The following is a 27,276-nucleotide window of genomic DNA, read 5'->3' as shown; positions in this document are numbered from 1 at the left end:
AGGCCGAGTTCCAGACAAGCCTGGGCAACACAGCAACATAACGTAAAGACTCCTGTCTCTACACAAACTTAAAAAGAATTAGCTGAGCACGGTGGCACACACTGGTAATCCCACCTACTTGGGAAGCAGAGGCAGGAGAATCGCTTGAGCTCAGGAAGTCGACTGAGCCAAGATCACACCACTGCACTCCCTCCTGAACAACAAAGTGAGACCTTGTCTCAAAAAAAAAAAAGGAAAGAAAGAAGAGAAATGAAGGTTCCACTTATGAATGAGAGCTGGGATTAAGAAGTAGGATGGAGGCTGGGCGCAGTGGTTCACGCCTGTAATCCCAGCACTTTGGGAGGCCGAGGCGGGCAGATCACGAGGTTAACAGATCGAGACCATCCTAGCCAACATGGTGAAACCCCATCTCTACTAAAAATACAGAAATTAGCTGGGCGTCGTGGCGTGCGCCTGGAGTCCCAGCTACTCTGGAGGCTGAGGCAGGAGAATCGCTTGAATCCGGGAGGCAGAGGCTGCAGTGAACTGAGATCACGCCACTGCACTCCAACCTGGCGACACAGTGAGACTTCGTCCCCAAAAAAAAAAGTGGGTTGAGGTGGGGAGAGCGGATTTTACAGTAATTCATTTTCCCTCTTCGACTTTCATTTTTCCCATTCTTCAAATAGGGGAATTGGTCTGTGCCCTCTTAGAGGGTAGAGGTTTGTCTGATTCACCTGTGTCCCTTGGCCAGCAATGAGCTTGATGCGGAAAAGACACTAATTAGCGTTGTTTTGAATGGATGGATAAACGGATGGATGGATGGATGGATGGACGGGCAGGCGGGCTTCGCCAAATCAGGAAATATGAAATTCTGAGGTTCAACTTCCCCAGGGGTCACGGAGCTTAGAATCCCACTGTTGTGTAAATTTCCCCCCAGCTGGCCGAGCGCGCTGGACTTGCGCAGCAGCTTGGGCGGCGCGGTGCATGCCGGGAGTTGTAGTCTTTCCTCTAAGTTCGTCGACCTTTTTTCTTCCTTTTTCCGGCATTCCTCCGCGAGAACACCACCCCCTCCCCCCGCCCCACCCCGCTACCCATTCCGCGAGGAACACCCATCCCCAACCGATTTTGAATCCCTCTGCGGCTTTCCTCCCTTTTTCTAGGGACGATAAAAGCATCTGGGTCAGGTTGACTCCTACCTTGGGTCGCGACATAACGCGATTCCCCACGGGCCAGATCCAAACCGCCACCGCTCGCCGGGCGTGCGTGTGCGTCCCGTTGCCAAGGCGACAGAGAAGCGGATGGATCCGCCGCTCTGATTGGATGATCCAAAGGCATGCTCTCGGCGGAGTGCGCAGACTCCGATCCACCAGAGCCTCTGGAGGCTCTTGGGTGTACTGGCAGCGTAGGTCCCCCGGCTTCCTCAACCCTTCTTTCCCAGGCCTGCTTCTCCGCGACCCTGGGGCAATTCGTTCTGAGGCTGGCTGCCTCTGCCCCCCGCCGCGCCGAACTGCACTTTCCTTAAACTAAGAGCGCTGCGTCTGAAATGATGTCAGTTTTTGGTAAATGTAATTTACCAGATGTAATTTACTGAGTTGCCTTACTTAAAGAAGTTACTCACTAAGTCACCCGGTCACTTGGTCAGTCGGTAACGCGGCCAATCACCTTTGCTATCCCAGCCGCTTTCTAATTCTTAAGGCCTATAGCCTCACCAACATTTGATATTGTCCATCTTTTTCATTTTAGTGACTACAATGATAGCTCATTGTAGTTTGTTTGTTTGTTTGAGACAGAGTCTCGCTGTGTTGTCTAGGTTGGAGTGCAGTGGCACCATCTCGGCTCACTGCAGCCTCTGCCTCCTGAGCTCAAATGATCCTCCTATTTCAGCCTCCCGAGTAGCTGGGATTACAGGTACATGCCACCACGCCTGGCTAATTTTTGTATTTTTAGTAGAGACAGTGTTTCACCATGTTGGCCAGGCTGGTCTCGAACTCCTGACCTCGTGATCCACCTGCCTCGACCTCCAAAAGTGCTGGGATCACAGGCGTGAGCCACTGCACCCAGCCAGCTCATTTTGTTTTAAAAGTACTGGGGTTGGGTTGACTGGGAAGGAGGTGAAGGAACTTTCTGGAGTGATGGGGATTTCCATCTCTTAATAAAGATGTGGGTTATATTGAGTATACGCATTTGTCAAAATTGACTAAACTGAAAACTTAAGATCTATGCATTTCATTATTTGAATGCATATATAAGAAAGAGACAAAGTTATCATTTGCAGATAACATGAGAGTTTAATTGTTCAGAATTCTTGGTTACAAAATATCATTGATTAACTGAAATAGAAATGGAATTCATTGGCAGGATATTGAATGAGTCACAGAGTTGCTGGAAATCAGAATCAAAAAATGGGGAAGGAATTCAGGGAGTCTAGCTGATCAAAATTATGGTCAAAATCAGAGTTTGCAGAAACTTTGATTGGGGTGCCATTTCTGATTATTACTGGACATCAGACACCACTTCTGACATGACTGCTGCAAATAGCACTGGATGCTGTTGCTTTTACTAGCACCTCTGCTGAATAGATACCACTACTAGTACTGGAATTGGCCAAATGAATACTCAACAGACACCTGCTTTGTTGTACTATTTGTTTCAGATTTAAAGTCCACAAACTGCTTTAGCTGCCAGGGCTAGAGTACCTGACTCTTCTAGCGTCACACAGTGGTAGTGTGGAAGATGCTGCTAGTTGCCTACACAATATCCATTCTTCCCTTCTTCTGAAATAGATGTCCATCAGAACTGTCTGCATTTAAAAATCCAAAGAATCTACAGAGTATTAGAACAAATCAAAGGTTTAAAAAAAAAAAAAAAAAAACCTCAACCCAAAAATGACATTTGAATTTCTATATACCAACCATAGCTGATTGGAAACTACAATAAAAATATATAGCAACAGAAATACAAGATATGTAGAAACAGATCTCATAAAGTATATGAAAGACGTTAAACAACAAATTCTTATGAAGCATCTACTGTGTGTCCTGCTCTGTTCTTGACTCTGAAGATACAGCAGAGAGGAAAACTGACAGAGCATTTGCCCTAATGGAGTTTATATTCTCATAGAGAAAATTACAAAATATTATTAAAGGACATCAAATAAATGCAATGATATACATGTTCATGGATGGGAAGGCTCAATATCAGAAAGATGTGTATTTTCCCCAATCCAATCAGGATTTTTGAGGAATCTTGTCAAAATCAAAAGAACAATGTGTATATGTTGGGGCAAGGAGACACTTCTCTGCCTACCAAGCCAATGAGGAGTAGAGCTTCAAAACAGACACAGAAGAGAGAGTGTGTGTGTGTGTGTGCGTGTGTGTACTTGATGTACAATAGAGGTGGCATTATAAATCACTGGGGAAAAAATAGAGGACTCGGTAAATGGCACTGAGAAATTTATTTTCCATAGAGTTGAAAAATAGATGCCTAATTAAATGGATTAAATAAATATGATAACAAATATTTAAGACATATACATGTTATATTTATTATCTTGGGGTGGGAAAGGACTTCTTAGATAAACAATAATAAAACACTACTCATAAAGGAAAAAGATGATCTGTGACTACCTCAAAATTTAAACTGCCAGGCTGGGCGTGGTAGCTCATGTCTGTAATCCCAGCAGTTTGGGAGGCCAAGGCAGGCAGATCATGAGCTCAAGAGATCAAGACCTGGCCAACAAGGTGAAATCCCGTGTCTACTAAGAATACAAAAATTAGCTGGGTGTGGTGGCACATGCCTGTAATCCCAGCTACTTGGGAGGCTGAGGCAGGAGAATCACTTGAACCCTGGAGGCAGAGGTTGCAGTGAGCTGAGATCATGCCACTGCACAAAAGACATGGTAAATCCAATTAGCAGATAAGCTACAGACTGGGAGGAAACATCTAGAACATATATAACAAAGTATTGGTGCTCAAGGAACTCCAAACTGTTAAGGAAAAGACATCCCCACCCTCACCCCTACAAAAGAAAAGAAAAATGGGCAAAGGATATAAATAGGGAATTTTCAGCAGAAGAAACTCAAATGGCCGGAAAGCCAATTGAGAAATGTAAATACAAATAATTGTATGATTTGAAATACATCAACTATACAAAAATAAAATATGTCAATGTTTTTTATGAGGTCAGATGTTAGTGAGGACGTGGGGAAACGGGAGCCTTTACATGCTATTCACACCTTGGAATGCAATTTGGCAGTATCTCATAAAGTTGTGGAACCTTACAACCCAGAGATTCCACTACTAGACAATATCCTATAGGCCCACATCTCCATGGAATATCTTTCATCTTGTAGTTAATGTGCAAGGTGACAACCTTCCTAAAGAAATTTTTACAGCACTACATAGGTCATATGTATAAGGATGTTGTTTGCAATGTTCTTGATAACGCAGAAAATATTAGAAACAATCTAAATGTCCACTAGTAGGGTGATGGATGAATAAAATGGGATATATTCCTTTTTTTTTTTTTTTTTTTTTTTTTTTTGAGACGGAGTTTTGCTCTTATCACCCATGCTGGAGTGCAATGGTGTGATCTTGGCTCACTGCAACCTACACATCCCGGGTTCAAGTGATTCTCCTGCCTCAGCCTCACTAGTAGCTACGATTACAGGGACCCACCACCACGCCCAGCTAATTTTTGTATTTCTAGTAGAGATGGTTTCGCCATGTTGGCCAGGCTGGTCGTGAACTCCTGACCTCAGGTAATCCACTGGTCTTGGCCTCCCAAAGTGCTAGGATTACAGGTGTGAGCCACCACATCCGGTCAATATATTCTAATAATAAAATACCATACAGTGATAAGAATGATCCAGAGCTATATCAATATGTACATATTCCCAAAACCTATTGTTGAGTGAATAAAAGAAAGTTGTAGAATGAGAAATGTTTTTTAAAGGTTACAATTTGTGTTAATTATAAACACATATAAAGGTGTATTTCATATTCTTTTGTATGTATACATAGTAAGAGTTTAACAACACAGACTCAAAAGATATGCACCATAGCCAATCCTTGTGAGTATAGTGGTGAGTATCCCTGCCTGTCAAAAGATCTGCACTAAAATCATGATACTAGTTGGGGAGACAGTGAAGGAAGTGGGAAGAGAAAAGGGAACTTAACTACTTCAAGTTTATTTAGAATGTTTTTGTTTTATTTAAACAACACAATTGAAGCAAATAGGTCAAAGAATCCTTACCTGGATTTAAGATTTTTTTTTCCCAATGGAAAACACACAGGCCATAGCAATGATATGATAGAGGAAGTTTAGCTTGCTTTGGGAATGCATCATACTGGTTTCTAAACTAGTCTAATAGGAGTCAGTAAAGACTTCCAGGAGGAAATGAGAGTTAGCTTGGTAAGAAGGATGGGAAGAGCATTCCAGGCAGAGAGAACAGCATATGCGAAGTTGGAAGTCAGAGAAAGCAAAGCATGACACAGATCAGTAACTAGGAAAGAGTGGAGTAGAGGGGAGAGACAAGGCTTCCACACCTGTTTGGTCTTGTTTCCTTTTTCACAGATGTGGAAACATAGCCCTAGTGAAGGGAGTAGAGACAAGGGTTCTTACTCTGTCAATTTTTCTGTGATAATAGTAATGCCAATGGTAATTATAATAATAATGTACTGTGTTCCAGTCTTTCTACTAGGTATTTGAAACATGTCCTCTCATTTAATCTTACTGCAGACCTACAGAGGGTTTTTTTTCCTCCCTGTTTCATAGATGATGAAACTGAGGCCCAGAGAAGTTGAAAAAAACCTGCTTAAAGTCAGTGGCAGAAACCACATCCCACAAGGCCTCCTTGTGTGCCATGCTAAGCAGGTTGGACATTTTCCTAAAGGTGTTGGTGAGTGTATGAATTTCCTGTTGCTGCTTGTAATCACAACAAACATAGCGACTTAAAGCAACACAGATGTAGTATCTTACAGTTCTTGAGGTTAGAGGTGTGAAATGGGTCTCACTGGGCTAAAATGAAGGTGTCGGTAGGGTTGGGTTTCTTTTGTAAGCTCTAGGATAATCTGTTTCCTTGCCTTTTCCACTTGCATCCCTTGGCTGTGGGCCCCCTTCGATCTGCAAACCCAGCAACTACACCACTTCAACTTCTGCTTCTGTCATCTCATCCCCTCTGATTCCTACTCTCCTGCCTCCCTCTTTCACTAATAATGACCCTTGTGATTATGTTGGGCCCCTTTGAGTAATCCGGCATAATCTCTCCATCTCAAGACCAGCTATTCTGGCCGGGTGCAGTGGCGCACGCCTCTAATCCCAGCATTTTGGGGGGCCAAGGTGGGTGGATCACTTGAGGTCAGGAGTTCAGGACCAGCCAGGCCAACACGGTGAAACCCCATCTCTACTAAAAATACAAAAATTAGCCAGGCATGGTGGTGGGCACCTGTAATCCAAGCTACTCGTGAGGCTGAGGCAGGAGAATAGCTTGAACCTGGGAGGCAGAGGCTGCAGTGAGCCGAGATTAGCAACTTTAATTCCATCTGCAGCTTTAATTCCCCTTTGCCATGTAACATAACATTCACAGTCTCAAGGAAATACAGTGTAAACACCTTTGAGGGGGACCATTATTTTGTCTACCACAGTAATCCACTAAAAGGCTTTAAGCAAGGGAATGACAGGGTGAGACCCATATTTTAGCATCTTCCTATTATTGATTTTGTAAAATGGTCATTTCATGATTTAAGACAGATTGGGCTTTGTATTAACTAATAATTCCAAAGGCTGAACAGTACATAGATATTAAATGTGTTAGATCTAATAACACATATGGGCTTTTAACTTGAAAGAATTATTTCCTACATGTAATTTGTGTCTTCCCCCTTAACACTCAATGGGAGTACAAAGGACTGTTATAATTGCCCCTCTATGGGTAAATTAAGGGACATTGGCTCACCTGCCTAGGATCACAGACCTAAGGCCAGGGCCATGGTAAGGAGCTAGTCTTCAAGCTCATTTATGAGTTTCTTTCCTTCCTTCCTTCCTTCCTTCCTTCCTTCCTTCCTTCCTTCCTTCCTTCCTTCCTTCCTTCCTTTCTTCCATTCATTCGTTCTTTTGTTTTTTCTTTCTTTCTCTCTCTCTTTCCTTCCCCTCCCTTCCTTCCTTCCTTTCTTTCTTTCCTTCTTTCTTTCTCTCTGTCTCTCTTTCCTTCCTCTTCCTTCCTTCCTTCCTTTTGTCTTTCTTCTCTCCTTTTTTTTTTTTTTTTTTTGTGTGTGTGTGTCAGGGTCTCTTCTGTTGTCCAGGCTGAAGTGCAGTGCTGTGATCACAGGTCACTGCAGCCTCAACCTCAAGCAATCCTCCCACCTCGGCCTCCCAGGTAACTGGGACTACAGGTTCGTGCCACCACACCCGGCTAATTTTTTGTTTTAGTTTGCTTGTTCGTGGAGACAAAATTTCGCCATGTTGCCCAGGCTGGTCTCCAACTCGTGGGCTCAAGCAGTTTTCCCGCTTCAGCCTCCCAAAGTGTTGAGATTACAGTCTTGAGCCACCATGCCCAGCATCAGCATTTCTTTACACCATCCATGGGTCGGGCATTTGGGGAAACTTAAGTCAGCACATCTTTGACACAATTTTCTACATACAGCTCAGTGCCCAATAAACATGTGTTGAATTGGTGAAGACCCCTGCTTTCATTTCTGTGACACAGATAGTAACTTTCAAGGCAGGATGCCTTGAGGCCATCCTAATATTCCTTCCTTCCCCCTACATCCAATCAATCTGCAAGTCCTTTCAGCTGCCCTGCCAAAATATTCATATATGCTGAGTCCATCCCCTTCTTTCCATCTTCTCGGGTCCCACTCTGTCCCAGGGCACTGTCACCTCTTACCTGAGCTGCTGCAGTGGCCCCCACAAAGGAAAGGGTCAGTGAGGGGTCAAAGTATTTGACTTAAATAAATCAGATGACCTGGCCTCCCAGGTTAAATTTTCCTGTTGGGTTTTTATCAAACAGAAGAGAAGAAAAACTGGCCAGGCCCAGTGCCTCACGCCCGTAATCCCAGCACTTTGGGAGGCCGAGGTGGGCAGATCACCTGAGATCAGGAGTTTGAAACCAGCCTCAACATGGAGAAACTCCATCCTACTAAAAATACAAAATTAGCCGGGCTTGGTGGTGCATGCCTGTAATCCCAGCTACTCAGGAGGCTGAGGCAGGAGAATTGCTTGAACCCAGGAGGTGGAGGTTGCAGTGAGCTGAGATCGCACGATTGCACTCCAGTCTGGGCAACAAGAGCGAAACTCCGTCTTAAAAAAAAAAAAAGAAGATAAGAAAAACTTTAACTCCCAATCATGGCTATATGTGGTTCTGCATGCTCTGGCCCCCAACCGTCCTCTTAACACCTCCTGTAGCTCCCTCTACTCCAGTCCCACTGGCTTTTTACAGAGGCCAAGCTATTCCCATCATAGGGCTTTTGCCCAGCTGTTCCTTCTGCTGGAAATACTCTCTCCACTCTTTTTCTTTTTTGTGTGTGTAATTTTTTATTTTTTGAGACAAGGTCTCGCTCTGTCACCCATTCTTGAGTGCAGTGGTGCGATCATGGCTCGCTGCAGTCTCGACCGCCTGGGCTCAAGTGATCCTCCCACTTCAGCTTCCTGAGTAGCTGGGACTACAGGTCCTGGCTAATTTTTTTGTTTTTGTTTTGTAAAAACAGGGTCTCCCTATGTTTCCCAGGCTGGTCTCAAACTCCTGGGCTCACACAGTCCTCCTGCCTTGGCCTCCCAAAGTTCTGGGATTACAGACGTGAGCCATCATACCTAGCCAAATTTCTTTTAGAGGTGAGGTTTTAGTATGTTGCTTAAGCTGGTCTCAAACTCCTGGGCTCAAGTGATCCTCGCGCCTCAGCATCCCCATGTGTTGGGATTACAGGCATGAGCCACCGCGCCTGGCTTTCTGCTCTTCAAACAGCTGAGTTCTTCTCATACATCACCTCTCAGCTCAAATGCCACTTATTCAGAGAGGTTCTCCATGGCCGCTTTGTTTCCTTCATAGAAAACTGGGACCATTTGTAAATAATTTGTCTCTTTGCTTACTTTGTTTGCCTTCCCTCCTAGATCTGAGATGTCTAATATGTAGCTACTAGCTGCATATGACTAGTAAGCATTTGGAATGTGACTTGTCTGAATTGAGACATAAAAGACACCAGATTTTGAATAGTTAATACAATTTTAAAAGGATATAAAATATCTCATTTATAGTTTTAAAATACTGACTATATGTTGAAATGGTATTTTGGATATATTGGGTTAAATAAAAATATTATCAACAATTAACTTGTTTCTGCTTGTTAAATGTGGCTGTACATGTGGCTGGCATTATAGTCCATTTGGACAATGCTGGTCTAGACCGTTAGCTAATGAAGGTAGGAACAATCTCTACCCACTGCTGTGTCCCTAGTCTCTATCATATACTAGATGCTCAGTAAGTATTTACTGAATAATTTGGTATTTATGAGAACTCTGGGCTTTTATGAGAGCTGAGACAGGCAGTCCCATGTATGCTATGAACTTGAGGGAGGAAGAAACAGGAAAGAAACAGTTTTATTTTTCTCCAATCACTGTATTTCAAAGGGCTCTGTGGATTCTCTCTGTCCTGCTCTCTATCCACAATCCCCAGTCACCTACAACTATAGATTGAGGGGTGGGAGTGATGGCTGGAGGAACAAAGCTGGTGCAGCTGCTTCTATTTCAGTCCTATAGGAAGTGTCTTGATTATTTTACTTTCTCCAGCTTTGGTCCTGGGAGCCGGAAGGGCTCACCTCGACATCCTCAGATACACAGATAGGGTTAGCTGGGGCTCATGGGGACTTTCCCAGGGTCATCTAGCAGGTCAGAGGTGAACAGGGCCTCAAATCTTGGTCTCCAGACCCCTTCCAGGACCCTGACCTCTAGCTATTAATACATCCTGATGTAGTCTCCTTTAGACTGGAACCCTCCCTGAAACCCCTCTCCCAACATTCACCTGTGATTTCTTGGGGCACCTAATGGCAGTTGTGCCTGGTCCCAGCAGAGCTTACCTAGATGGCACCATCCCTCCTAGGGGCCGAAATGGATGGAAGGAAGGAAGGAGAGGATGGATGTATGGATGGGAAGATGGACGGGTGAATGAGTGAACAGGAGGGTGGGAGAATGGATGGGAAAGGAGGAAGGCTGATTGGTAGGGTGTCTGCACGGGTGGAGGGGATGTATCGGAAGGAATTACCCACTTATCACGTTCCAAGCAGACTCTGACGAGTAGAGAGCCGTTGGCGATCAAAGTCCAGCCCCGTCACGTTTCTGCTGGAAGCCGAGGCGGGAGAAGTTGGGTGCTTTGCCCCGGGGCCCGCAGGGAGGTCCAGGCAGAGCCGGAAGGGGGACGGGAGTTTGTGGACCGGCTGGGGGGCTCTAGGCGACATCCCCCCATCAGCCTGCGCCTGCCGGTGCCAGGGTGGGGTAGCGCCCCCGCCCCCACCTCCGGAGGTGGCGGCCCCACGCGGCCCCAACAAACTGCCGTTGTCCCGCGGGCCGTGGGCCCGGCACACTGGGGCTTTGTCCGGCCCCCCGCCGCGACCCGAGGGGGGGGCCCCACATGACCGAAGGGGTAGGAGGAGCCTGTGGCGGCGGCGGCGGCAGCGGCGGCTCCACCACCATTTCCCTCCCGGGCCGGGGGTCGGCGGGCGGTGGCGGTGGCTGGGCAGGGCTGGGCAGGGCCGCGGACGCCAGGCCCCCCGTTCCCCGCCAGGCTGCAGGCGCCGGGCCTGGGACGTCAGAGCAGCTGTGACCGGATCGCTTTCCGGGCGACGAGCTGGGGGTGCGCCCGGACCGCCGCCCCCGGGATCATGGGCAATGGCATGACCAAGGTAGGGGGCGGGCCCCGCGCAGCCTCCCCGGCCCCCGCCCCGGCCGCCGCGGCCCGGCGCTGACCAGCTCCGTCCGCCCGCCTCTGACCTTCTGGTCTCGCCGGTCTCTGTGCGGCAGCATCTCCGTGTTCCTGTGACTCGAGACCGCGGCTGTCGGGTCTCTCCTTCTCTGACCCTGCGTCTGTGTCCCCGCTGTGTCCGCCCTCTCTCCTAGACTCTGTGTCTTTTGCTGTGTCTTGTTTTGGCTGTCACTCCCAGGCTGTCTCCCAGTGAGTCCGGCTCTCCCTCTGCATGTGTCCCTCTCCCTTGTGGCTGACTCCCCTGCTGTTTCTCCATCCTGTCCCGCCTCTGCATGTCCCTGCCTTTCTGCCTCCCCAGCCCCAAAATTTCCATCCCCGAGCCCTGCAAGTCCACCTCTCTCCTCTCCTCCTAAGACCTGCCTTCCTCCTCTCCCCTCTTATACCCAAGCTGGCCTCCCTTGGTTCCCTGGGTTGGTTAACTGGCCCCCTCGCCTACCCTCCCCAGAGCCCCAGACCCCTGTCACAGAGGACCCAGGGCCCACAAAAGGGAAGAGAGTGCTCCCTGAGCCCTGAGGTTCATACCCTTCATAGGACAGTGAGGGGCCGTGGGCCCCCCAGCTGCCCTGGGGGTAGAAGGGGATGCAGCCTCTGCCCCGCTGACCCCTGCCTGTCCTTCCTCTAGGTACTTCCTGGACTCTACCTCGGAAACTTCATTGGTGAGCACTGCCCACTCTGTCCCGAGGCCATGGCACTCTGCCTGTCTCAAGCCTGTGTCCACCATTCATGCCCTGGCCCATGTATCTCAGGAATGGGGTTGCGGGTAGGGAAGCCGGGGCAGGCTGGGAGGGGGAAAAAGCTGATGAAGGACAAGGGATGCATGTGCAGGCGAATGTCCCCAGGTTCGAAGGGACATGGAGGGAGCATGGGGGCCTGACATTGACATCCCTCCCCGCCATTCAGCCTTACCCAGTGTTCTACCCCAAGACCAAAGGAACAGAGCAAAGGGCTCCGGGCCTGGGCTGTGGACCTAAGCAAGTCTACACTCGCACTAAGCCTCAGCCTCCTCCTCAGCACAAAAGGTCTACCAGCCGCTGAGGGCTCTTCTGACCCTGAGGTTCTGGGTTGAAGTCTGTTTAGGGGTGCTGCTTCCAGCGGGGAAGCTGGGAACTCTTCCCCTCTTAACTTCCTCCTTGTCAGAGGAGAGGTCTCTGGAGAGGGGCTGGGCCCTCTTGTGAGCAGGGTCATGAGCACCAATCCCGTCACAGCCCAGATCCCTGAAGCAGGTGGGCAGCCTGGAGCTGGAAGTTGGCGGGGGTGAACTGGCAAGCTTTACATTCCCCACTCTCTCATCCATTCCTTCCGCAATCTTCAGTCAGGAGGAGGGGACACCCATGTATAGATACGTTGTTCCTCAGTGGCTTCCAGGCTGGTGGCTGGCAGGCACAGCTGAACATAGACCTTGGGTAGAAAACACGCTTGGTAGAAAACATGCTAAGGGGGCCAGGCACAGTGGCTCGCACCTTTAATCCCAGCACTTTGGGAGGCGGAGGCGGGAGACCACCTGAGGTCAGGAGTTTGAGACCAGCTTGGCCAACATGGTGAAACCCCATCTCTACTAAAAACACAAAAATCAGCCCGGCATGATGGTGGGCACCTGTAATCCTAGCTACTCAGGAGGCTGAGGCAGGAGAATCGTTTGAACCCAGGAGGCGGGGGTTTGCAGTGAGCCGAGATTGTGCCACTGCACTCCAGCCTGGCCGACAGAGTGAGACTCTGTCTCAAAAAAAAAAGAAAAAGAAAACATACTAAGGGGCAGACTGGTCCAGGGCTTGGGTGACCCAAGGTGAGAAAATCATTTCCATCTGCAGAGTCAGAGAAAGCTTCAGAGAGGGAGGGGCTCAGGTGCTTTACCCTCGTAAATCCTGGTCCCTTCCTTCCTGGGAGCTCCCTCAGCTGCTCATGCCACATTGATCTCTGTGAGTATTTGGCCAAGTAAGGTCTGAATCCCCTGTAAGTGTGCAGGCCCCGTAAGGGCAGGAGCTACGAAGCTGGCCCCAGACCTCCAGTGCCCAGCCAAAGTATACAAATGATTAGCACTCGGTCAATGCTCATCAAATGAGGAAGTGGAGACAGAGGGGACATGTGTTATTTATTCTGAATGTAAAAGATCTGCATATGCTGGGTATGCAGCCCGTAGAGAGGGCCACTGTCGGGTACATCCCTTGTTCATGTATCTTTGTAGATAAAGGCATAATATTTAAAATGAAAGTGGAAGCTTATTCTATATCCTTAAAAATACATTGTGGGCATCATTGCACATCAACATATATAACTCTTTTTAATGGCTGCACGCTGTGCCAAAGTATGCCTACACCATTAATCATACAGTCCCTTTTTAATGAACACTAGGTTGTTCCCATGTTTAAACTATTAGTGATATAAGCAGGACTGCAGAGAACCTCATCCTCCACACACGGCTTTCTGTGTGAGCAAGCGCTTCCGTAGACAAGGTTCCTAGAAGTAGAATTGCTGGGTCAAAGAATATGCCTGGGAAGGGTATTTTGGAGGGAAAGAACAGCATGAGCAAGGATGGGGAGATGCTGGACTGTTATTTGCATGTGCCTCAGGAACAAGAGGATCAGGGAGCCGGCAGAGGGTGGGCCAAAGTGGAGTGGTGGGGTGAGGGGGAGAGCTGGGCAGGCAGTGAGCTCCCTCCGCACTTGGCCATCAGGGACAAATAAGTCACGCCAGCCAGATTGGCTCAAGCATCCTGTTTTTTTCAGATGCCAAAGACCTGGATCAGCTGGGCCGGAATAAGATCACACACATCATCTCTATCCATGAGTCACCCCAGCCTCTGCTGCAGGTACTTCTTCCCCCCTCCCAGGGCTCTGCGGGGTGGGAGGGTGCAGACCCGTTTATCAAAGATCTACTATGTGCTAGGCGCTATGCTTCCTTCTTGACTCATGTTAACTCATTTGATCTCCACCACTGGGCCATTTTACATTATCATCCCTATTTGGCAGCTGATGCCCCGAGATGTCAATTAACTCACCTAAGGTCACATATCCAGGAAGCTGAGGAGTTGGGGTATGAACACAGGCCATCTAGCACCAGAAGCCTCACACTGAACCTTAAAGTGGCCCCCATATGGGCTTCCCATGGCCCAACTGGATGGATGAATCCAAACGGATGACTCTGGGCTCTGTGTCTTGCTATGCAAACTTGGACTGTGACTTCACCTCTCTAGGGCTTCGATCCCTCAGCTCTTTCTGCCCCCAGGGGGCTATTGTGAGGATGCACAGGGACTGCAAGATGGTGAAGGTGCTTTGCACACTGTAAAGTGTGGTCCCCTCTAGAGCGGTTGGTGCTGGTATTATCAAGTCCTGGGAAAGGAGCATGAGGGTGTTAGGACCCAGCAGAGGAAAGTAATAAATCCAGACTACATGTGCTTATGTCAGGAACATCTTCACCATTTATTTGTTTTATGACCTTGCAGACAGGACTTTGCCCCCTCTGAGCCTCAGTTGTCTGATCTGTAAAATGGGAACTTTATAACAGTACCCACTTCACTGAGTGGTTGGGAACCACATAAATAGGTGCCCAAAAAATCACAACTGATACTATAACAAAGTTAACCATATTCTTATCCCATGAACAGAGCCTCTTCCCCCTTATCTATTAGAGTCTGTATCATCCACTGGAGAGAAAGAACCATAGGTGGGAACAGGTCCTGGAGATCTGAAACGAAGACCCGGTTCTGCCATAGACTTGCTGTGCGACCTCGGCCAAGGTCCTTCCCTTCTCTAGGCCTCAGTTTTCCCATATGTCAGATTTGATATTCTCTAACAGCAACCTCCAATAATCTATGATTTTCAATGTCATTCAGAGAAGAAATTTTCAGGCCATTGGAGTCTTATTTTGCCTCCTAGGGCAGCCTCGTTTGGGAGTATTTGGAGTAAACAGTCACTAGATTGCATGGGGAAGGTTGTCAAGTCATGAATGTATTTACTAATGAAATGACAGTCTACACAACGAGTCTCTGCTCCTACAGCCCTTCCTGCTTCTCCCAAGCATCTCTCCTCCCTCCCGCTCCATCGGCGAATTTACCAGGCAGGGTTTGATAGTACCACACAAACCCAAGGCCAAATGTGTTGCAAAGTGAAATTGCAAACTTTGCCAAAGATGCAGGATGTCATGACCTTGGGGAATGTGAGTGAGAGAAGGGCTGGAATCTCACACAAAGCCATGGACAAATGAGAACCTGGCTGGTGGTCCCTAAGTTACTGCCAGTGGTGGGCCTGGCCCCTGAAAAGAGCCATTTGAACATCAAAATGTTAAGACGGTTTCTTGAGAAAAGCAAGGAGTCCTCAGGAGGCGGGCAAAAATAATCTTCATGATATCGTATGGCTAATCAGGAAACAAAGGACATCACAGCAAGTTTGTTGGAAAAAAATCCTGACAATTTATTCCTTGATTATTCTCACAATTAGCACATCATTTTATAACCAGGATTCACGAAATGTATACTTGTTTTCATGATTTTTGTTTCTCTTCAAGATAATCAAATCTGCTTTACCTTTTTTACGATGTGATTTTGTAATTTGCATTTGGAGTGGAGTCCCAAATCCTTTAAGTAGCCCTTTCCTGGTGATTCGATAAAGGTTCCTGGGTCCCTGTTGGGAAGGATAGGAGACCTCATGCCCAAGTCGCTGATGGGGTTAGGAGACACCATCTGCTTAGAAGGTTCAGGAATCACAAGTGGTCACAGCTGGGAGGCCTCAGAGATGACAACTACTTTCTTTGGACAGAGAGGACCACAGTGGGCCAGAGAGGGACAGGAACTGGGCTGGGGTCATGCCCTGCCTGGGCAGCTCAGACCAGCCTCAGGGAGGGTTGCAAGCAAGGTCCCCTGCCTGAGTGTATTTTGTACTTGTAGGATATCACCTACCTTCGCATCCCGGTGGCTGATACCCCTGAGGTACCCATGTAAGTTCCCCTGGATGGACCCACAGATGGACAGACAGCCGCCTCCTGTGGTGGGCGAGGGGGAGGGGTTTGAAGGAGGACAAAGTACTCAGGCCAGAAAGTTATCACAGGTGGTCAACTCAACCAGTCCCAGGTTTGACTCTGTCTCAATCATGCCCTTGTGATATGCCCTTGGCCAAGACTCTCGACCTCCCCGAGCCTCAGTCTCATCAGTATGAAATGGGAAAAAGACACTGTGTACCTTGGGACCAGCTACACCGGCTGATTTGAAACACGTTCAGCCTGTTCCTGGCCTTGGGGTTAAAACATCTGGGTTCCAGCCAGGCTTTGCCATTTACTTGCTGTGTGACCTTGAACAAATCACTTCCCCTCTCTGAGCCTCACCTGTAAATCCAGAGTGCATGATCAGAGTCAAGGAGGCTTTCAAAGATCAGATGACAGAAGTCAAGGATCTAGGATAGGACCTGAAGTATAATCGAGCTCAGAAAATGGGATTTTTGTTTGTAACATCAGCAGTCATGCGTCCCCGCTTGGGATGGAGCCAGGCAGACAGTCCTGCCCCTTGGGAATCTTGCTCCCAGCCCGCTGCTGCCCATCATTGTGCCCAGGTGCTCTGATTGCAGGCCCCAGAGGAGTGGGACCCTTGTATTTCCTCCCACCCATTTCTTTGAAAGGCCACAATAAACCCATCATGAAAAGAGGGTCCACAGGCCTAGATGGTGAGACTGGCCCTAACTGGCCTCTCTCACTGACTGAAATGCCACCATTCTTGCTTCACACACACACACCTCCAGCTCATGCTAAGTACTGGCCCCTATTCACTGCATGTGCTGGCTGACCTGGGGAACCCAGTGCTCTGTCCCTTGCTATCCTGGAATTGGGGTGGGGGTGGAACAACTCCTGAGAGATCTGCTCCGCAGTGCTCCCTACCCTATTGCTTTCTCCTCTAGCAAAAAGCACTTCAAAGAATGTATCAACTTCATCCACTGCTGCCGCCTTAATGGGGGGAACTGCCTTGTGCACTGGTGAGTCAAGGTTGGGGGGTAAGGTGGGGGAGGAAGGAAGTGGCTGTGCCCTCTGTTGAACACACACTCATCCTGTGGGAAGGTTGGACCTGTGAAGGATCTTCTCCAGCCTGTCACAGTGCCTGAGGGCCCACCATTCATTGGAGAGAGGCCAACCCAGGGCTCTATTCCTTATGAGCTGTGTGGCCATAGCCAAGTAGCTGTTTCTCTCTGAGACTCAATGTCCTCATCTGTAAAATGGGGGAAAGAAAGAAAGCTGACCTGATGGGACTGTTGGGAGGAATAGTGAGGTCATGCAAGTAGTTCACCCTCCAGTAGTTCTGGGCCTCTCTCCTCCCCTCCAGGCCTTGGAGGTGATGGTGCAGGGCAGTGGGGAACCCCAAGCTGGGAGACAGGAATTCTGGGTCTTCCCAGGTGCCCCTCGCTCAGTGGATGTCATTCATACCTTAACTTCTCACTGAGCGCCCATCCTATCCAGGCTCAGGCTGGCTCTGCTGGAGGCCCAGCAACGAGGCCGATTTTCCAAGTCTCATCTCCCACCCTCTCCCTCCTTCCCCTTTCCAGCTGTACTAACCTCGTCCCCATCTTCCAAATCTACAAGGCTTATGCCTCATGGTCTTTGTACACACTGCCCACAAGGTTCCTGAGTAACCCTTATCGATCTTTCGAACTTCGTTGATGTCTATTCCTTGGGAACCCCTTCCCTAACCCCACTCCACCTATAGATTAATATCTCTTCCTATGTGATCTCCTAGCCCCCAGACTCATCCTCAAAGCTATTATCACCACCTGGAATTGATTCTCTGATCAATGTCTGTCCCCCCAGCCATACTGTAAGCTCCAGGACAGCAAAGACCATGTCTGTTTTATACCCGCTACATCCCCAGTGCCTGAAAAAGAACAGATGCTCAGGACATATTCGTTGACTGAATGAATGGTGTTTCACTCAGGCCTTTGATGTGGGAGAACCCAGGGGATGCTCTAGGCAGAGGGAACAGCATGGCAAAGGCCTGGAGGTGGGGTGGCAAGTCCTGACAGGTCCCTTATGGTTGGAGCTCAGGAGGCAAGGGTGGGAGAGCTGAAGCAGGGTGGGGTGCGTGGGGGGCATGGAGGACACTGGATCTTATTTGAAGCCTGAGGGGTTGTCCGGGATCCCAGCTTTGCAGGCATCTCTCGCAGCACCACGATTGTGACGGCGTATGTGATGACTGTGACGGGGCTAGGCTGGCGGGACGTGCTTGAAGCCATCAAGGCCACCCGGCCCATCGCCAACCCCAACCCAGGCTTTAGGCAGCAGCTTGAAGAGTTTGGCTGGGGCAGTTCCCAGAAGGTAGGGATGGATGGGGTCAAGGGCTGGGTTGGGCCAGGGGTGGGAGATCCTTCTTCCCACTCAAACTGATTACTGATTGGAACAAATTTAGCCTGTGTCTCAGACCCAGATTTTTCTAGGGTCTCAAACTCATGGCCTTTGAGCTAATCCAGCTCCTAGGTGTAGTTTGTCAGACAGCCAGGTGTTTTCTTTTTCAATTTAGAATTTGAATGCCTTTAGATCAGTGCAGGCCCTCCCATTTGACTAGGTCTTCCAGCACTCCCCACTGCCTGCCCTACCTGGCTGGAACCTGAAGGATTTGAGTGTTTGACCCCATCGGGGAGAACTGTCCATGTCCTACTCCACCCCTGTGTCCTTGATGAGACCACAGCAGTTTCCCTCTTATACCTCTTGGGCAGATGCCACGTAGAAGTGTCAGGAACTAAGCTTCCCTGGGAACAAAGGATGAGAGGGGGAGGGCTCTCAGCAGGTTGAGGGCGGCACCCTGAGGCTTATCTGCAGGACAGCGTTGGGAAAGAGTAGGGCAAGGAAGAAACCTGTGGGAATGGGGTTGTGAGCACAGAGGTGCAAAGCGGGAAGAGTGATCCCGGCTGGGCGCCTGGGGTCACTTTAGCAGATCTGGAAGCGGGAGTGTCAAAGGCGGAAGAGGGGTCAGGGAGAGGGAAGGGCCTCCTAGAAGGGAAGAGGAACTCAGTGACGGGATGGAAACCCGGGAGACGGGAGGCAAAGACGCTCAGGAAGGGAGGGGCTCAGCGAGGTGTGGGACGCTCGGAGAAGGGCGAAGGTCGGGAGGGTGGGGGCGGGGCCGGCTGCCTTGACCCTGTCCCGCGGCCGGCCTTGACCCCGCCCACCTCACCCGCCCACCCCAGCTTCGCCGGCAACTGGCGGAGCGCTTCGGGGAGAGCCCCTTCCGCGACGAGGAGGAGTTGCGCGCTCTGCTGCCGCTGTGCAAACGCTGCCGGCAGGGCTCTGCGACCTCGGCCTCCTCCACCGTGCCGCACTCCGCAGCTTCCGAGGGAACCCTGCAGCGCCTGGTGCCGCGCACGCCCCGGGAAGCCCACCGGCCGCTGCCGCTACTGGCGCGCGTCAAGCAGACTTTCTCGTGCCTCCCTCGGTGTCTGTCCCGCAAGGGCAGCAAGTGAGGATGCAGTCCCGCGGTGGCTCCCCACTTCCTCCCGACTGGCTGCCTTCGGGGACTGTCGGCGCCTTCCACGCCCCTCAGGATGGGCTCAGTGGCTGGGGGAGCCCCGCGGCGGCCTGAACCCCGCCTCCCTCGCCCGCCCTGCTCGTCCGCGTCTGCAGTCAGCGTCCCCAACCTGTGCGTCTCTGTGTCCGGGCCGGCCGGCTGCAGCCACCTGGTGCCTTAGTCCTGGGGCGGGGGGGGGGGGCCCACCCTTAGAGGCGGCGGGAGGGGAGGGGGGGGGAGTGGAGGGTTGGACGGGCCTGGAGGGTATTAAAGAGACACAGAAGAAGCTGCTTGTCTGATGCCTCCCAGTCATTCAACAAAGGCGGGGCAGCACCAGCGGGACTCTGCCAGGGGCCAGCAGCCTGCAGGAAAGGGGATGCGAGGGAGCCTGCATCCCCTGGGGGCCTGAGGAGCCCACCACCCTCCCGCAACTGCAGTCTGCGGAGTTGCCTCCTGGGACCGCACCTCCTTCTCTAACACTTCCCCTCTCCCACCGCACATACATCTCTCCCAAAGCCACCGTGTCCCGCCTGACAAGGCCCGAGTTCCTCCTTCTCTCGGAACCCCCTGCCACCTTTTGAATCCCTCTCCTCCACCCTGAGTGGCCCCTCCCCTCCCCGACTCCCTTCCCATCCCTGTGCACAAATACTGGCTAGGAAGGTAAGGTAGCGCCTCCCTCATCCTGACCTTTTACTGCATGAGTTTACTCCCTGAGGATTCTCAGGGAGGAAACAGAGGCTCAGAGAGATCAGGCAGCTTGCCCGAGCACACACAGCCAGAGCAGGGGAAGCTGGACGCTAGCTTAGTCAGTCTGAGTCCCATGATGGCAGGTAGTTAGGAAGTAGTTCCTCTGGTTTGGGAGGTTCCTGACAAAGAGGCTCCACCCCCAGCCAGTGGGAATGACCGTTCCTGCCAAGATTTTAAAGGCCAGGGCTGCCCATCAAAGCAGTAGCTGGCTCTGAGGATGAGTAGAAGTCACTGCAGCTGATATTTCCAAAACTATACCCAAAGTTAAGAGGGATTGAAAATAGCTATAACCCAATAGCCACGTGTATGGGATTCTTAATATGCACAAATCACTGTGCTCAGGGCTGTCGGGGAGGCACCGATTCCAGCACTGGAGTTGGGGGATGGACAAAATAACCTTCAGCTGCCACCCCAACTTCCTACTCCTCATTCATTCAACAAATGTGCCAGCCATGGTGTTCGGCCCTCAGTATACAGCAATGAGCAAAACCTCTGCTTTCATGTAGCTGACATTCCGGTCGGGAAGATACCAGATAAAAAATCCGCCGGGTGGTGAGGGAGTGGACCATTCGGTTATCCAGGGGAAGCATTCCAGGCAGGCAGAACGTTAAGGGAAAGGCCATGAGTTCGTAACCTCCTTGCCAGTAGCCTCCAAAACCAGAAGGAGTTACTTCCTAACTACCTACCATCATGAGTTAGGGTCTTTCCCTTCACAGTTAATGTGAAGAGCAAAGTGGCTGGACTTACCAGAGGGCAGGGAGCCCTCCAGGCTGGTTAGTTGAAATGGCAACCAGATGCCCCATTTAAAACACCTTCTACCTCTGATGGTGTCTTCCCCTACTTAAAAGTTTCCATGGAGGTGGAGGCTGCAGTGAGCCAAGATCGCACCACTGCACTCCAGCCTGGGCGACAGAGCGAGACACTGTTTGGAAAAAAAAAAAAAGAAGCCTCCATGGCCCCCATCATCTATAGGACTGATCTGATGTTCCAGATCAATCCTTCCAGATGCTTCAAGAGCCAGGTGGCTACTGGAATATGGGGCTGGAGGAAAGGAGGAGCACAAAGAAAACCCTCCTAGTAGGTACACATCAGGAACAATGCTTCCAGTCTCTGGTCAATGCTGGCAAGGTGCCCAGCTCTGTGCCCACTGCTGTGCAAAGGTGGAGGGAGTGGGAGGCGTTCTCTCTCAGAGCCTCAGTTCCATGAATACAGCAAGGAATGGAGCAATCTAAGCAACTTGATCTCTTTCATATCCCACATCTCCTTTGACAATTTAATGAAAGACGCAAACCCCAGGAAAAAATGCATAGATATGAAATTTACATTCACTTTTAGGGGGTCAGAGACCCCCACCAAGAATCCACAAAGTGCAGGTGTAGCTGTCGGCAGGCAGTGTGGGGCACTGCTTAGGCTCCCGGGCTCTAGGGAGCAGAGAGACACATTTTGGCTCCTGCCTGCACTACCCACTAGTTCTGTGACCTTATTAGAGGGCTTTAACCTCTCTGAGCTCAGTCTTAACATTAAAACAGGGCATTATACCAACCTCATAAGCTGTTGTGAGAACCAATTGAGACACTGCAGGAAAGTGTTTAGCCAGGCCCAGCACTGTGATGAGCAGTCAGTCAGTGGGAACTCCTAATATTTACGGAAATAAGTGTGACCCCCGGACCACCTGCATCAGAACCTCATGGGGGAACTCATTACAATGTGGGTTTCCTGGGCTTCCTGCCCAGAAAGTCTGATTCTGCAGGTCTGGGATGGAGGTCATGAGTGTGCATTTGAAACAAGTTGCTGCCTCTCAGTTCTGGCAGGAGTTAGTTTGAGAAGCCCTATGCCTTTCCAACCTCGACAGTCCAGGTCCTGGAAAGAGACTGACAAGCTTGCAGGTGGGCTGGGAAGAGCAGGTGACAGTTGCAAGGTGGGGCAAAGCTGTGTCTCTGGAAGCTACTGGGGGCCGGCCTCCTGGGACCTGCAGAGCCCAGGCTACCCCACTTGGGTGGGTCTTGTGACCCACAGCACCTCCTGCCGCCCCATAAAAGAGGATCAACACCCTCCAGGCTAGGCTGCTATGGGGAGGGGCAAAAGGAAAGGGCCTCCCAGGAGAGGGGACAAAAGAGAAAGTGAAACCTGCCCACCCAGACTTTCACTTTCATAGCCTCCAAGCATCATCCAGGTGGCCCGTAGTCCCCAGGCCCACATGGATCCAGCCACTGCGAGCCCAAGACCTGGCCCCCTGAGCACTGCATCCCTGATGGCCAGAAGGAAGGAAAGGTCCCCAATGGCAGGTGACCCATGGCAGAGCCAGAGGTCCCCTGCGCCTCTGGGACTGGGGTGGCGCAGATTGAGAGTGGATGCTACATGGGGTTACGCTGGGAGGATGTGGACAAGACCCTCTTTTGCATCCCCTGGAAGCACATAGCCAAGTGGGGCTACCAGGCGCAGCAGGACTCAGCACTCTTCAGGGTAAGGGGAAAGGGGACTGGAGACGCTCGGCACTGGGCAGGTTCTGGACGCAAGTGGCCCCAGTACTGGGACTGACCGATAGCTGTGTGACCCTGGGCCACTCGCTGGCTTCTAGGGCTGAGGGTAATCTTCTCTACATATAAGGGACCCTCAGACACTCTCTTATAACAATCAGTCAAGGCTGCCACAACCTGCACCACCCTTCCCTCTCAGAGGACCTCTTCTCCCACTCCACCAATGCACTCGTGGGAATTCCCTCAGCCGCCCACCCCCAAACCCACCAACCTCTGCAGCTCAGGAACCTTTTTGGTGCTCCCAACACCAGCCCTTCTCAGGGACCTCCTGCAGGAATGTCCTGCCTTTCCCCAGTCATCATTAACTTCTTCCAAACTGGCTCCTTTCTTGAGAAAGAGATGGTTAAGCTGAGGATGGTGGGAGCTTGCCAGGTAAAGGTGAAGAGGAGAAGGTGTTGCAGGCAAAGGGAACCGCATGTGCAAAGGTCTAATGGTGATAAAGACATGAAGCATTTAGAGACAAAAACTACTAAACTGGGGGAGGAGAGGGAGTGGTGGCAGATGAGGCCCAGGAAGGGCAGTTCATGCATGGCTTTGCGGCCATGAGGAAGAGCTGGAACTCTTTCACAAGGGTAATGGGGAGCTTTGGTAGGGGAGGGTCAAAACCAGATTTATGGCCAGAAGCTGTGCCTCAACTGTAATCCTACCACTTTGGGAGGTCAAGGCAGGAGGATCACTTGAGCCCAAGAGTTTGAGACCAGCCTGGGCAACATAGTGAGAGCTCATCTATAGAGAAGAGAAAAAACAAAAAAGACCAGATTTGCATTTAGAAAGATCCCCCTGGAGGACCTTCTGGCATTGTGGAGGGACAGTTGCCGTCATTTCAATTCTGGGCTGTCTTCCCTGAGCAATAAGCAACCAACCACACACCCACACACCCACACACCCCCGCCCCCCCAAAACACCAAGGTCACCTCCAGCCTCTCCTGTGGCCTCCCCCTCCTTCCACAGTGGGAAGCACCTGGAGAGTCTCCTCACACCAACTCCCGCCCTCTCAGCCTCCCAGCCCCCCATGACCAGTCTGGCTTCTGTCCCTCTTGATAATGCCTCTAAGTTGCCAAATCCAAGCATATGTCACTGTCTTCATCTTCTTTGGCTCCTGGATGGGTCTGGGTGGGTCTGCATCTCGTAGGCCCTCCCTCCTCCTTGAAACACTCTCACTTGGCTTCCAGAATCTCTGCTGCCTGCCCTGCAACTCCTCCCAGGCCTTTGCATCTCAGCCTCCATCCTGTCCCTTCCTCTGCTGGGGCTCCCAGCACTCACTTCTGAACCTACTTCCTCATGTCCCACTTTCCCCTTCCATGGTCTCAGCATGGTGGCTCCGGGTCTTCCTCTGAACCTCAAGCCTGCTCATCAAGCTGCCTGCTGGGCGCTGTCTCCTGGATGGCCCCCAAGCACCTCAAACTCAACACACCCCAAACATCACACTCATCAGCTCAACCCTACATACTTCTGCCACCTGGGTACCTGAACCCTGGCCACTCCCCGCCCCCCTTCCAGCCTAATCCTACTCCATTACCAAGGCCTGCCGGCTCTCCCTGCAGAACGTCTCTTCAGTTGATCTGCTGGAACGCATTTCTATCAGCTCTCACGGGACAGCTGCAGTGACCTCCCTGGGCTTCCTGCTTCCCCGATCCCTCAGCAATCCCTGCAGTCCTCAAGAGGGATCTTTCTAAATGCAAATTTGGCCTCAACTCTCCCCTACTCAGAATCCTTCCATAGCTCCCCATTGCCCTTGTGAAGGAGTCCCAACTCCTCACTATGCCCTCAAAGCCGTGCATGAACTGCCCCTCCCTGGCCTCATCTGTCTCCACTCCCTCCCCTCCCTGACTGTAGCTCCTTTCATTTCTAAATGTTTCATGTCTTTATCACCGTTAAACCTTTGCACATGTGATTCCCTTTGCCTGCAATGCCTTCTCCTCTTCACTTTTACCTGGTCAGCTCCCACCATCCTCAGCTTAACCATCCCTTCCTCAAGAGAGCCTTCCCCAGGAGGTGAGGAATAAAAGACTACAGATTTGGTTGAGCGTATACTGTTTGGGTGATGGGTGCACCAAAATCTCACAAATCACCACTAAAGAACTTACTCATGTAACCAAGTACCACCTGTTTCCCAAAACCTATGGAAATTAAAAAAAAAAAAAAAAATTTAAAAGAGAGAGCCTTCCCTGATGCATTTATTTATTTAATGCATTTATTAAGCTCCAACTCAGTGCTTCTTTCAAGTCATCACTGACTCCAAAGGTGCAGGCTCATTGAACAACTTTCCCTATGAATTTTAAGTGACTGCTGTGAATTTGTCTTCTCTAGCAGACCATGAGCCGCTTGAGGGCGGTGTCATCAAGCACTGTGCCTGGTACACAGTAGGTGCTCAATAAGTGTTGAATGAGTTGCATGGCCTGTCCCTTAAGACTTATATGCTGTTGTTCAGAGGCAAGAGATTCTGGGGACTGGCCTCCCCATCCTTCTGGCTGCTCCTTTTACTGGAACACCTTTCCCCAGCTGTTCGTCAGGCTCCATCCAGGTGTTAGCACAAATGTTACCTCCTGAAAGAGGCCTTTTCTGACCATACTCTTTAAAGAAGCCTCCCAGGTTAGGCGCGGTAATTCACACCTGTAATCCCAGTGCTTTGGGAGGCCAAGGTGGGAGGATCACTTGATCCCAAGAGTTCGAGACCAACATAGTGACACCCCCATCTCTACAAAAAATACTATACTATTAGCCAGACATGGTGGTGTGTGCCTGTTATCCCAGCTACTTGGCTGAGTGGGAGGATCACTCCATCCCAGGGGCTCGAGGTTGCAGTGAGCCCTGATCACCAGGCTGGAGTGCAGTGGTGTGATCATGGCTTACTGCAGCCTCAACCTCCTGGGCTCATGTGATCCTCCTGCCTCACTCTCCCAAGTAGCTAGGACTATAGGCACATACTACCACACCTGGCTAGTTTTTATTTTTTTTTTTTTTTTTTTTTTTTTTTAGTAGAGACAGTTTCTCACTCCTTTTACATTTTAAGAAATGTTCTCTGATCCTAAAAGATTTTCTCCTGCATTATTCCCATTAATTTTTATCATTTTGTCTCTTACCTGTGGTTTTTTAAACCATCTGGAGTCCACTTTGTGTATGACAATAGGTAGGGATTTCGTTTTATGGCGCGGCAGATAGCAAACCACTGCCATGATTTTATATCCCATCACTCTATTTTTTCTTTTATTTATCACAATCCATAATTTAGAATATAGTTATTTCTGTTTAACTGATTACAGCTGTCTTCTCCCATTAAGCTTGAGTTCCTTGACAGCAGGAACCATGTCTGTCTTATTCCCCATTCAATCCCCAGCCCTAGCTGGGGTCCTAGTAGGAGCTCAAATTATATGTGTTGTGGGGAGGGAGGGAGGGAAAGGGAAGGGAAAAGGAGGGAGACAGAGGGCAGGGGGCAGGACAGAGTCTCATCCCTCTGCACGGCCCAAGTGCCCTAACTACTCCTTCCCAAGTGCCCCCCCAAGCCCCCATCCCCCAATCCCCTTCCGCCTCCAGGCCTGGGTGGTGCACAAGGGCAAGCATTTGGAGGGCACCAACAAAGAGGCCCCTCCACCTGGAAGAAACGACTCCACTCTGCCTTCAACAAGAGCGCCGCCTTCCGGGCTGTGAGAGTGAGTGCAGCCAGCTGGACGCCTCCAGCCTTTTTTTTTTTCTTTTCTTTTGAGACCGAATTTCGCTCTTGTCACCCAGGCTAGAGTGCAATGGCGAGATCGCGGCTCACTGCAACCTCCGCCACCCAGGTTCAAGCGATTCTCCTGCCTCAGCCTCCCAAGTAGCTGGGATTACAGGCACCTGCCACAAGCCCAGCTAATTATTTTACATTTTTAGTAGAGACGGAGTTTCACCATGTTGGCCAGGGGTCTTGAACTCCTGACCCCAGGTGATCCACCCACTTTGGCCTCCCAAAGTGCTGGGATTATGGGCATGAGCCACTGCACCTGGTCAACACCTCCAACTTCTACAAGACCACATTGTGTCTGCCGGCTGTCCCCCAGGTACCATCCTGTCCCGGGAGGTAGTGGCCAACGATGGCTGTCTAGCAACAAGGATCTCTTTGCTCTTCTATAAAGTGAGTGGTGGACTCATTGGGTTCAAACTCCTGTGCTGGTCAATTTAGGACGCCTAGACCACACAGTTTATCTCCCCACTAGAAAAGGAGGAAACTGGCTGGGTGCGGTGGCTCACAACTGTAATCCCAGCAATTTGGGAGGTGGAGACAGGTGAATCACCTGCGATCAAGAGTTTGAGACCAGCCTGGCCAACATGGTGAAACCCCATCTCTACTAAAAATACAAAAAATTAGCCAGAAGTGGTGGCAGGTGCCTGTAATCCCAGCTACTCAAGAGGCTGAGGTGGGAGAATCACTTGAACCCGGGAGGTTTAGGTTGCAGTGAGCCGAGATCGCACCACTGCACTCCAACCTGGGCAACAAGAGCAAAACTCCATCTCAAAAAAAAAAAAAGAAAAGGAAGGAAGGAAGGAAGGAAGAAAGAAAGAAAGAAAGAAAGAAAGAAAGAAAGAAAGAAAGAAAG

The 27,276-nt window shown here is 50.2% G+C and overlaps 2 protein-coding genes across 5 annotated transcripts in view; one reads left to right on the top strand and one right to left on the bottom strand.

The window, feature by feature from the left end:
• TTLL9 (tubulin tyrosine ligase like 9) overlaps nt 1-10,063 on the bottom strand; it is a 72,769-nt gene extending 62,706 nt beyond the window's left edge. The window contains 1 exon segment of the mRNA XM_023220397.2: nt 9,995-10,063. Coding sequence (XP_023076165.1) covers nt 9,995-10,063 — 69 coding nt within the window.
• A 380-nt stretch (nt 10,064-10,443) lies between these two features.
• On the top strand, nt 10,444-19,717 carry DUSP15 (dual specificity phosphatase 15). Of its 4 annotated transcripts, none has more exons than XM_023220391.2 (7): nt 10,444-10,871; nt 11,574-11,607; nt 13,675-13,757; nt 15,831-15,880; nt 16,831-16,905; nt 18,064-18,235; nt 19,105-19,707. In XM_023220391.2, the coding sequence occupies exons 1-7, from the start codon at nt 10,851-10,853 to the stop codon at nt 19,375-19,377; spliced, it is 708 nt and encodes a 235-aa protein (XP_023076159.1). In that variant the 5' UTR covers nt 10,444-10,850; the 3' UTR covers nt 19,378-19,707. The 4 variants fall into 4 exon arrangements, with proteins under 4 accessions (XP_023076159.1, XP_023076160.1, XP_023076161.1 ...); XM_023220392.2 differs by having other exon boundaries at nt 10,530-10,612; nt 19,105-19,717; XM_023220393.2 differs by lacking the exon at nt 10,444-10,871 and adding an exon at nt 10,947-11,361 and having other exon boundaries at nt 19,105-19,717.
• The last annotated feature ends 7,559 nt before the right edge of the window (nt 19,718-27,276 follow it).

This window comes from Piliocolobus tephrosceles, chromosome 20 (genome assembly GCF_002776525.5).
Source record: "Piliocolobus tephrosceles isolate RC106 chromosome 20, ASM277652v3, whole genome shotgun sequence".
Lineage (NCBI taxonomy): Eukaryota > Metazoa > Chordata > Mammalia > Primates > Cercopithecidae > Piliocolobus > Piliocolobus tephrosceles.
The sequence above is the reverse complement of the archived record's forward strand: the minus strand, read 5'-3'. Positions and strand labels throughout refer to the sequence as shown.